The 11,635-nt window shown below is 44.3% G+C and overlaps 1 protein-coding gene and 1 pseudogene across 1 annotated transcript in view; one reads left to right on the plus strand and one right to left on the minus strand.

Annotated features, from left to right (window-relative positions):
• The window catches only part of RAD51B (RAD51 paralog B), a 774,217-nt gene that overhangs the window by 102,694 nt on the left and 659,888 nt on the right, over window positions 1-11,635 (minus strand). Inside the window, exon 10 of the mRNA XM_013003662.3 lies at window positions 8,346-8,449. Within this exon, the coding sequence (XP_012859116.2) occupies window positions 8,346-8,449 (104 nt within the window). The remainder of the gene's footprint in view (window positions 1-8,345; window positions 8,450-11,635) is intronic.
• Window positions 502-1,600, plus strand: LOC115868708 (annotated as a pseudogene).

Here is an 11,635-nt window from a genome sequence, read left to right on the forward strand (position 1 = left end):
TAGCTCGGAAGCAACAAAACCCACATGGAAGAAGCACACCAGCCTGTGTGATCACGAGGTGTCGGCAGGTAAGAAATCCAAGTGCACTGGAAACATTGGTGAAAAGCAGTCTTCATTAAAGAATACCAACTGAAATGTATCAACCAACTGATATTACACTTCAAGAGCTCACTTGTCCAGGCTAAGAACTATAGAAGAGATTCAGATTTGTGCCCATTTCAAAGAAACATGATCCAATGGAATATGGGAATTATTGAGTAATATCACACACAAGTAAACAATTATCTTTAGATAATTCGGAACAGTTGCAGCTACACATCAAAAGTACAGGAGAGGGTCAGTCCCTGGCCTGGGGCTGGGCGTGGGTTGAATGAACCATGTCACTGTTGAGCACCTAGTGGATCTGAGCCATGCTAGGAGCTGTTCTGCTCTAGCCTGGCCTACCATAACATAAGGATGGCCAGAGGCAGCCAGGATAATAGTTCTCCATAAAACATAATTGGCAAGTCCTCTTGGAAGCTCTTGGCCATGCTGGCTCTGGTCCTGATCATCATGGCATGGGATTCCATCTCCCCAGAAGATAGAGTTTAATTTTCTCATCCCAGAGAAGATGGAGCTGGACTGCCAGGGCAAGGCAGAGAGGAAGACCACTGAGATCTTTGGCAACTATTCCTGAGATTGGCCCATTTTCCTTCAATGTAAGGTTTTTTGGGGGAGTGGGGGGTGGGGGGTAGGGGGGATATCAAGACACCCTCTGCCTATGAGCTGCCCAATGGGATCAAGAGGAATGAAGACTAGCTCCTCTGAGTGTTAGCTATCACCAGTTATATACCATGCCAGAGGACAACCAAAGCCTGAAGTGCCACCACTGTGTGGTGGGGGGAAAGGTCACCAGCTATGGAATTGCTCCCTGGGAGAGCCACCAACAAGCATGATATGGTCATTTGATTAGATTGAACCACACTCCAGCGGCTGGCTCTGGGCGACGAGGGCTCCAAGACCATTGGGCAGTTCTTCTACCCTGAATCTGCCTACTTGGACACTGAAGTAGAGAAAAACCCAGACACATGCCTGGACTGGTAACATGTATGGCAATGCAACTCCTCAGAATTGAGACCATCCTGAGGGACAAGGGTTTCTAAAAACAACCTCCCCTCATCTGGGACATCACCCCAAAACAGATTTGGATTCTCAATCACTTTTTGATGGAGATTGCAGGGGACAACCTCTGAGCCTGCCAATCCAACAGGAACGTAAGAATGAATAGAAGTCCACCACAGGCCTGTTGGTCATCACCTTGTCCTCCACTTCTGCCACTTGGTGCACACTGCTGGCTTTGCCTACCCACATGTTTACAACTAAAAGAAGACCCTTCCTTCACCACTATAAGCAAATAACAATCAAGCCCATTGGTGGGGTCAGGCCACAAGTCTTTCAGGAGGCTCTGGCCATCAAGCAGATGCTGGAAATAAGAGTTGTCAAGAATCTTATTTACTTCTATTTGGGCAAGAAATGTGCTGTTGGTGTGCCCACTTTTTTCGAGAGAGACCTCCCCACCACTCCCACCCTCCAAACCATGGGGTGCCAGATAGCAGCCTGATCCACTTAAACTTACATCCCACTGCCTGGGGAGAAGTCCCTGGACTAGACAGGGCTTCAGTGGCCATGCCCCAGGCTGCATCTTGTGGAGCCCAGATGTAGTCACAGCAGATGCACTGGGAGTATAGGTTTGTTGCTGTAGCATCCCCTGACAGAGCTGAGAGAATTTTTAATGGGCTATTTAATTAAGAAGTAGAAGGTGCCGTGGCCTGGTCTCAGGGGCAGAGTACAGAATTGCACTCACTTTTTCTAAAAACACATCTGATGGAGCCACCAGAACCTAGATTTAGAGCAGGCCCCCTGGCAGAGCAGCAAAACCTGGAGGGGTGGGAGCTCTCCAGAGGGACTGCAACCTCCCAGCAGGCATGGGAAGAACATTAGTGGAGGTGCTGTGGAGAAGGGAACCTATCAGAGAAGAGGTTTCAACTGGCTATTAAATGAATTTTCCTAACACTGAAAAAACAACAACAACAAAACACCTGGGGGGAAAAGGACGGAAGGAAGGACTTCAGAAATGAAGCTGAGTTCAGAAAGAGAATGAAGCTATCATTGCTGACTTGGGAGGGCCTTGGCTTACATCAAATATAAGAAAGATGCTTACCTGTGTTTTATTGCCTATGCAAAGGCATTCAATCACGTGGATCATAACAAATTTATGGACAACATTGAGAAGAACTGGAATCCCAGAACACTTAATGGTGCGCGTGTAAAATCTGCACACAGGGTAAGAGGCAGTTGTCCCAACAGAACAAGGATCTACTGTGTGATTTAAAATCATGGAAGGTGTGCATCAGGGTTGTATCTCTTCATCAAATTCATATTTAGTCAATCTGAATGCTGTACAGATAAATGAAGAAGATGGACTATGTAAGGAAGAATTTGGCACCAGGATTGGAGGAAGAATCATTAACAACCTACAATATGCAGTTGGCACAACCTTGCTTGCTGAAAGCAAGGCTGTCTTGAATCATTTACTATTGAAGATCAAAACCTAGAGCTTTGGTATGGATTACACTTCAACATAAAGACACCAAAATTCTCTCAATTGGACCAATAAGCAACATCTCGATAAACAGAAAATATTGAAGGTGTCAAAGATTTCATTTTACTTGTATCCACAATTAGCATCCATGGAAACAGTAATGAAGTAATGAAATGGCTTATTACATTGGGCAAATCTGCTGCAAAAAACATTTTTAAAATGAGGAGGAAAAGGCATCTGGCTCAAGCCATGGCATTTTCAATCACCTCATATGCTTTTGAAAGCTAGACAATGACACTGAAAGACTAAGGAGAATAGATGCCTTTGAATTATGGTATTGCTGAAGAATCTTGAATACCCCATGGACTGTGAGAAGAACAAACAAGTCTATCTTGGTACCAGGATGCTCCTTACCCTGTTTCCCCGAAAGTAAGACATCCCCCGAAAATAAGACCTACTTACAGTTTTGCCTCTAGCTGAAATATAAGGCATCCCCCCGAAAATAAGACCTCCCCGAAAATAAGGGTTTGGATTGTTATGATGATGTTCCAGAAGATGATGACATGACTGTCATTGAATAAATGAGTAAATGTACCATAGATTGTTGTACATGGTAATAATGGTAGTAACAAGAAATTCTTGATACTGTAGGATTCACAGTTTGCCTGGTTTTGCTGGTTTGTGATGACAACTACTACTGAACCGTTTACAGGTAATAAATTTCCTTTTTTTGGTTCAACAATAAATGTGTACCGTATTCTTCTTCATGGAAAAATAAGATATCCACGGAAAATAAGACCTAGCGCATCTTTGGGAACAAAAATTAATGTAAGACACTGTCTTGTTTTCGGGGAAAGAGGGTAGAAGTGAAGATGGTGAGACTTTGTCTTGCATACTTTGGCCACGTTATTAGGAGAGACCAGTCCTGGGAGAAGAGCTTCATGCTTGATAAAATAGCAGGTCAGCAAAAGACGTTCAATGAAATGGGCTGACCCAGTGCCGGCAACAGTGGACTCAAGCAGAACAGCCATTGTGAGGAAGGACTCTGCCCATTCGTTAGGCATACCTTTGCCTCACTCATACACATACAACTCATCTCTCCGGATGGCCTCTCCGTCTACTGGTCCCAGGGTGACAGTCAGGAGTTTTGAGCAGGTGCTCCTATCCTACCTGGGCCAACCTGCATTACTCTCAACTATTTCATATTATGGTTACTGCTCTGCTGGGTTTTACTATCTCAACATATTACTTCCTGACTTAACAACCTCCTCAAGTGCTTTCTTATTAATTTTAACAATGGTTCCTTTCACCGAGCACCTACTATGAGCTAGGCATTATACTGAAAGCCATGGAGAATGTATCTCCTTAATACTCAAAATAACCTTTATAAATTTGACATTATGACATTCATGGCACTATCAATATCTCATGACTTGGGCAGTGGGACCAGGTATGGTTTATTGAGCGCTTACTGAGATTGGACTAGACACTGTACTCTTGTACACAATACTATAGATAGATAGTATTTTTTAAATAAAAACATGAATTAGGTATTATTAGTTCCATTTTACTGATGAGGAAATTGATGCAGAAAGGGTTTAAACACTGTGTGTAAATCACTTAACTGAAATTCAAGCCCAGGCCAGTCAGATTTCAGAGCACATGATCTACTGCACTGACCCTGGGATGACAGCCAATCTTCTTACGGCCACATCTAAGGCCCTTCACAACCCATTTGCCTAGTCTCCCCTTCTGCCACTCTCTCCAACATACATTACACTCCAACTATCCCGAAATAATACCACAACACACAATTCAATTGGATCACTGGGTGCTCTGCACATACTTTTCTCTGGCCTAGAATGGCTTTCCTCTGTTCTTTTTCTGCCTAGAAGCCTATTATTGATCCTTCATGGTCAAGTTCAATCATGCCGTCCTTTGTGATCTTCTCAAAGATGCCGCAGCAGTTGTGACCACACCATGGCCCTCTGTAGTCTTATGTGACTCAGAATGCGCTTACAACATATATGGTTTCCATGCTCACAAGTAGATTGTGAGCACCTACAGGGTGCCTACTCTCTTCTATTCATCTTTTAACCCCTAGCACCTTACCAAGGCACTAGCGGAAAATCGAAGGAGCCTGGGTGGGGTCATGGTTCAGTGCTTGGCTGTTAATGAAAAGCTTGGCATTTTGAACCCCTAGTGGTTCTGTAAGAGCAACTATGTATGGCAAGCTGTTGCCGTAAAGATGACAGCCTACAAAACTCTTAGGGGAGCTCTCCTCGGTCCTATAAGATCATTATGAGTTTAAATGGACTCCACAGCACACAAAAACAAAAGCGGAGAAAGGGTGATGAAAGCAGTAGTTTCATACGACTGAGCACGTCAATGCTCCGCCTTGCAAAATTCAGCCTGTGTCTTCTGAACATGTCCTGCGCCCTCCTGATTTTCTTCTTTTGCTCGTACCCCAGCATTCTCCCTGGCCTCTCTGACTAATTTAACTTTATCGATTATTTAAGGCTGCACATTCGAATCCTTTGGAGAGTTCAACCAGTAGCATGCAGTCAGATGCCTCGCCACACCAGCAGAGATTCTGATAGGTCTGAGGCCGGGCCCTGCCACTGGTATATTGTAAATGCTCCAAGCGGAAGTGCACCCAGATGACAGAACCTAATTTAAGCTACTCCTCAAGGCCCACCTTTAAAAAGCTGAAGGTGCTTCTAATGATTTCACTTGTCTCTGGACTCAGAGAAGTTAATGTGCTCTTCACTAATTGGATGATAATGAAATGCTGCCGTGTGGCTGTACCTCACTATTAGCCTTGCATTTTGACTATTCATACATGTACTCTCCCACATGAGACCAAGAAACATGGCAGGACTCCCTTCTGCTTCTTTGAATCCCCATGCCATGCACATGGGTTTGCACATAGGTCTGATGACTTAAAATTAAACAACAGCAAAAAAATGAGACTGCTTAAATTTCACTACACGAGCATGGCATTGGTATAAGGATAAATAGGCTGGGGGGAAAAAAAGTGGGGTAGGATGGAAACAATAGGGAAAGAGTAAACAAAATAAAAGACAGATGGAAAAAAAAAAGAGCTAAATTAGCCCCAAAGTAAATGTTTCCCAGCTTCTTGAGAGGGTTTGTTTTGTTTAATTTTGTAAACCCTGAATCCGAATCAACAAGAGAATTAACTTAGCTTGTACCCTAAGATAAGAAGCTTGTGTTCTGGGTTATATAATTTTACAAAGTTTCCAGGGTGTGAAGAAAATAACCACTCAAGGAGGACTCTTTTACTTCTTCCCTAAGGATCCATTGCAGCTCCCGCCTTCATTGGCTCCCTGATCTGCTCGGCTTGACGTGCTTGCTTCTAGCCCTGTGATCTTAGGCTAAGCCTTCCGTTCAAGGGCCCTGATGTTGAGCTCACTGTCAGAGAAGCAGGCTACAACATAATCCTCATTCCATAACTATCATCTCTGGGTGTCATGGTCTCTGTTTAATAAAAAATAAACAAACCAGCTATACCTGGCATCTACTCAACTGGTCTTCCCAAGGTCTCCCTACTTTACAATGACACAGGCACGGTCCAACATTAAGTTGTACTACCAAGTACATAGGGCACAATCACGCTAACGATGAGCTTTAAAGCATTTCTCGGTACTCATGCCCCAGAAAAGGTTGATCTTCCTATGTCCTGATATACTTTGGCCACAAAGTCAAAGCAGAGAAAAGGCCTGATGAATCACGAAGCACACCCTCTGCTAAGCTCAATCAGCTTATCCGACAGAGACATACTTTCTGTATCAAACTTGAGCTTACTCATTCAACCACAAAGTGAGCAACCTACTCCAAACACACGCACATCTCTACAGATGACCTGCAAGTCCTTTTGCCTGGGTAGGCCAGTTTAACACTGGTCATGGTTTACTTTAGTTTCTAATTGTTGCCTGAAGACATGATTGAGGGCATTTAATTCCGCCTCTGATGGATGAGTACTGATAGTAACAAGATGTCCTTTGTAGATAACCCTGCCGACCCAGCTAATAGGATATGAGTTTATAGACTGTCACTGATCCATCCAGGCTGCCCTCCTGGTTCTTCTCATGACCAGTGGCCTGCATTTGGCCTTGTGAGCCAACCGCCAAGCACTACCAACGCCTTTCAGTTACCAAAGAAGGCATAAAATCATAATACTGGTTCTGCCATCAACTTCCTGTTGAAAGTAACAAAATGGGAAAGACTGGTTACTTAACTGAAACATATGGCTCTCAATACTTGCCTAACTTATAACTTCTCACTGGAATTAGTGACCCGGGGATTCTTGAATCCATGATGCATACCTCCATAATAGATCGAATCAAAATCAGTACGTTAAGATGAACGTGCCACATAAGATCGAAACCAGAGATGAACTATAGCTTTTCATGGACTATGATTAAGAAACCGTGAAGATGAAGGAATCAACATTGATCCACCAAGAATTTTGCTTGACACTCTGTAATGATCCCCCCCGGCAGCCACCAACGGGATTTATGGAGCATGATGAATTCCTAGGGTACAGACCAAGGGTCATTAGGTTCTCCAGGAATATTTTTGGATGAGTTCCACTAAAAATAAAAAAGGAGTGAAGGATTCAAAGGCCAGGGTATTTGAATCATCAGGGGTAAGGTATCACTGAGCTAAAGAGCAGGCCAGGGCCTGAAAATTCAAGATTGTTCCTCTAAATGAAAACAAGCAGCCCCGTCTTCTCAGAACATGGCGGACTCAATCACCCAGGGGGAATGCTATTTACTCAGCCCGAAGCAAACCAAGAAGAATTCTCTGGGCTGTAACCGAGGGTACTCAGAAAGTTATGTCTGAAACAGGCAAAGGCTCACGATTCTTTGTGATGATTCCTAACTCCTTGGCAAAGAGCCAGTTTACCTAATGCAGGTAGAGGGCAACCACCCTGCCTCTCAGCTGCATCTTCCACAACAGCCAGGAGCACCAGCACAGCATGTCATGCTTCTTTGATGAACAACTTGGACTTGTTACATATTTAGCAAAATGAGAAAATCTTGAGTCTGAAGGCTGCTGCACTCAGCAAATCTGAACACGAATCCTGCCTCTTTCCTTCTGCCCGCACGATGGGGTGGGCACCCAGTCCCCACAGTAGGATAACGTTGAGATTAAAAATTAGTAAAGCTATGTTTCCTGTTATTTTTACAAACGTTTTACCCAAGGAGTCAAACTGTGGAGTTGGTTTCTTTAGGGTTGGGAGGGCAGATGAAGAAAAGAACTTTTCTGAGCATGGAAGGGGAGAAGTCTCTCAACATGAGAATGGAAACCAGAGGCAGGGAACTCAGAAAAATCACCATTCTCTTGGAGGTCTCCCTGGTGTTGGTTTAGAACTTTTAACTACTGGGCTAAGAGTTCATAGACGTGTACCTCTTTCTGGGGGACCGTTTATTCCCCTGACAAGGTTTATTCACCGGACCTTCGGCTGGCCTAAGGGTTTTCAAACATATCACCACTGAGAGAGAAAAACAAAACATAACCACCACCATTTAATTCACACACAAATGATCTCATCCTCAGGTAAAGCTCACCCGTTAGAGATGGAGATACGTTATGTACTTAGAAGTGATTGAAACTATCAGAGGGCATGCTAACTCTCTGTTCATAGACTTTTCCTGTGGGTCTCCCTGTCTCATTACAATGGCCATGGTAGGTAGAGCTTACTCTCTGACCTTGACAGTTCCTCAGTTAAAACACTCACCTGTCTCCTCTCCGAATCAAGGTACTGGAGAATCAGCCTGGTGTTGACACTGTGACTCCATGTGTTTCCCAGTGCAGCTGTCACACAGCTGGATCCAGAAGCGCCTGAAATGAAACCAGACCATGGTTATGAATGTGTTTCTTGGGATGGCATTTCACATCAACTCGTTAGACATTGCTCAGAGAGCACTTGGGGGCTTAGAGAAGATGGAGGGGGCGGGGAAGGGGGGTTAAGGAATGGAAAGTTTCAGGAAAATTGTCGACCACTGGACTAAAAGATAACTGAGCTGTAAATCAACAAGAGGTTGCATTGCAAAGCGGCTCAGAGACATTGCTAATAATAAATCACGTCACTCTATATCCACAGAAAAGGGGATAATGCTATGCTATAGAATAAAAGGCAGTTATGAAACGTCCCAGCTTAGTCGAGTTGAAAGACTTCTTTAGCTTGATAAGAGTGTTCGCTCAACTTTCCTTATCACCATAGAAATGGTGGTATATGAATATAAAATTCCTTCCTTCCATTACCACCCCACACATACCCAGAAGAGGAATCTGGAAGGCCTCACCACTTCCTATCTAATCTTCTTTAGACATCCCTGTTCCAAGAGAAACATTCCTTAACCTTCTCAGACTTTGCTATAAAGGCGAGGTCTGAAGTGAACTTTATTTGGAATGCTAGACTACTCAAGGTTGCAGTTCAACTACTACCTTCCATGTCCAGAGTCTCACTGGCTTCTCTGAGTACCACCAGGAGAAACCTGTTCCTGCTTGCTTTCTCTTCTTCCTCCTTCGAGGGAAGTCTGCCAACCTCACCACTTAGAAGCCAATCCCTATTATCATAACCAGGGCATCCCGAGGTCTTCTCTGAACACCACCCTGGGCCATGGGAGGAATCCGAGCTTTAGGGGGATACGGTTGGACATGTAGTCTGTTTTCTACTGTCGAGAGAACATCTTTTTTCAATGAGGGCATTAAGCTACAAAGAAGTTGGAATCTGAAATAGATAAAACCAAATAACCCCTGTAGTATCTCGTTTACTGCCCACAAATTTAATCATCTGATTTTAACTCTTAATGTAGACAAGGAGTTGGCCGTGTTTTCCAAGCTGGTCTCCCAATCCTGCATCGCCTTATGTTTCTGGTCCCAAACGCAACAGCTTCCTATGAATGTGGTGCAGCCCATCTCAGATGAAGGGGATTTTGTTGGCAGTTTCTAACTGGGCATCTGATGGATAGAGACCAATGGTTCTGTTAAACATTCTACAGTATACAAGACAGATTCCCTACAACAAAGAATTACCTGGCTCAAAATGTTAGTGGTGCTGAGGTTGAGAACCCCTGGGTTAGATGTCATCCAACCAAAAACCCACTACCACGGAGTAGATTCTGACTCCAAGCAACCCTTTACAAGTTTCTGTGACTATATATCTGGATTGGAACAGACAGCCTTATCTTGCTCCTGCAGAGTGGTGGGTGGTTTTTTGAACCACTGACCTTGGTTAGCCCAGTGTGCCACGATGGTTCCTTATATTATTTCTGCTTCAAACAGGGACAGGAGATGAATTAAGTGGAAGTCAACCCCTGTGGCCTCACCAACTTCACATTGGCGGGGAACTGAGCATAGGGAAGAATTAAGTTTGGGGTGGCTGGTTCCCTTGGGTCATTCTGCACCCCGTTCAGAACACACAGATGAATGTGAACACAAATCATCCCGACTGTGGCTGATATGACCCTATCTGCCTCCACCTCTGCCCCTTCCTCAAAATCTTTCCATATCGTCCATGCTGGAGAATAAAATACTAACTTGTGAACTATGTTTCCCGGACACGTCATCACCTGCCTCTGCATCTCTCTGTGACCTCCGCTCTCTGGTTTTTCTTACTGGAGGGCCTCCCGTCCCTCTCGACTTTGTCCTCCTCTTCCTTGGCCTCAATCAGCATTTGCTAATACGCTCCTCTCTGACTGTCCACTACACTGACTTCTTCTCCTTTTATATCACCGAGCACGTCCTCCAGGATCTCTGCCTCTGTTGGCCTTCTTTCAGTTGTAGATGGCCATGAGTTGGCCAGTCTCGGAATTTTTGGTTTGTTTCTTTATACTCAAAGGCCTTGAGTGACGAAGAAGGTAGCATATGTTCATTGAGAGGCAAGAGGTTATATTTTCATTTAATGGCATGTTGTATAATCACTTTGTATATTCAAGTGTCCAGCAAACATAGTTCACAAGTTAGTATTCATAGAGCTGTTCATCCATCACCACAATTTTAGAATATTTTCATCACCCCCCCAAAGAATACCTGTCAGCCCTCAACTCCCCTCCCCAGCAGTACCTCCTACCCCAGTTCTAGGCTTTCACTGATGTACTTTCTCTCTCTACAGACTCAGCAGCTGACTGTTCATGTTCAGGGTTAGGAGAGGGCGGGGAATAATGAGGCGGTGGCATTACAGAGTCCACCTGCAGTCTCAAGGGGGCATTCCTGTTCTGCTCCAGCTGTGGCTGTCATGTGGCACCATCGTCAGTCTGCTCATTTGATTTTTATAGAGTTCATAAATTAATGTCATAATCTGGTATTCAAATATTATTATAAATCTTAAGTGAAAACAAATACACACACACACACACACACCGATGCTTATGGGCTAGATAGGACTCACAGTTCACCAAGCTTTAGCTTACGTTTCGCATGACCAGGGCCAATGCTGATGAGGATGATCCGCCATTGGGAGGATGCTGAGCCTTGGTGTCAGCCTCTCAGCACCTGTCCTCCATTGACAACCACAAGAATGGCAGGTCTCATTGCATGATAAATTCCCAATATTTCCATAAATTCCCTCTCTTCTAATCAGACTCCTATCTTTCTATCCTCCTTTGTCCTTTTCTTTGAACTCCCAGTTAATTTGGTTTGAAACCGGTTCCATTTTTATTTCTCCTTCTCCTATACTCCCTCACTATTGTGAAGTCCTACTTATTTAACCTGAAAATCACGCCCGCCCCCCCACTTCCTAACCTCCATTCTTCGTTCCCTGACCTTAGATCAGCCCCATGCTTATTTCCGCCTATTAACAACCACTACCGCTTTCCCACTGCTCTCTACACTGCGGAGAAGTCCCTACTTAACTAAAACCCATCCTCGATGCTGCTGCACGACTGACATGCCCCAAGCACACACCTAAATATATTCCTCAAAAACTTTCAAGGACTCCTAAGTTCCTCAAAGTGTTCCAAAGAGTGGCAGACATTCAAGACTCTTGCAGCCCATGCCCAACCTGCCTTTCCCTACCTCTTTCCT

Source organism: Echinops telfairi, unplaced genomic scaffold (genome assembly GCF_000313985.2).
Source record: "Echinops telfairi isolate 266 unplaced genomic scaffold, ASM31398v2 ScPeMD7_18;HRSCAF=68, whole genome shotgun sequence".
NCBI lineage: Eukaryota > Metazoa > Chordata > Mammalia > Afrosoricida > Tenrecidae > Echinops > Echinops telfairi.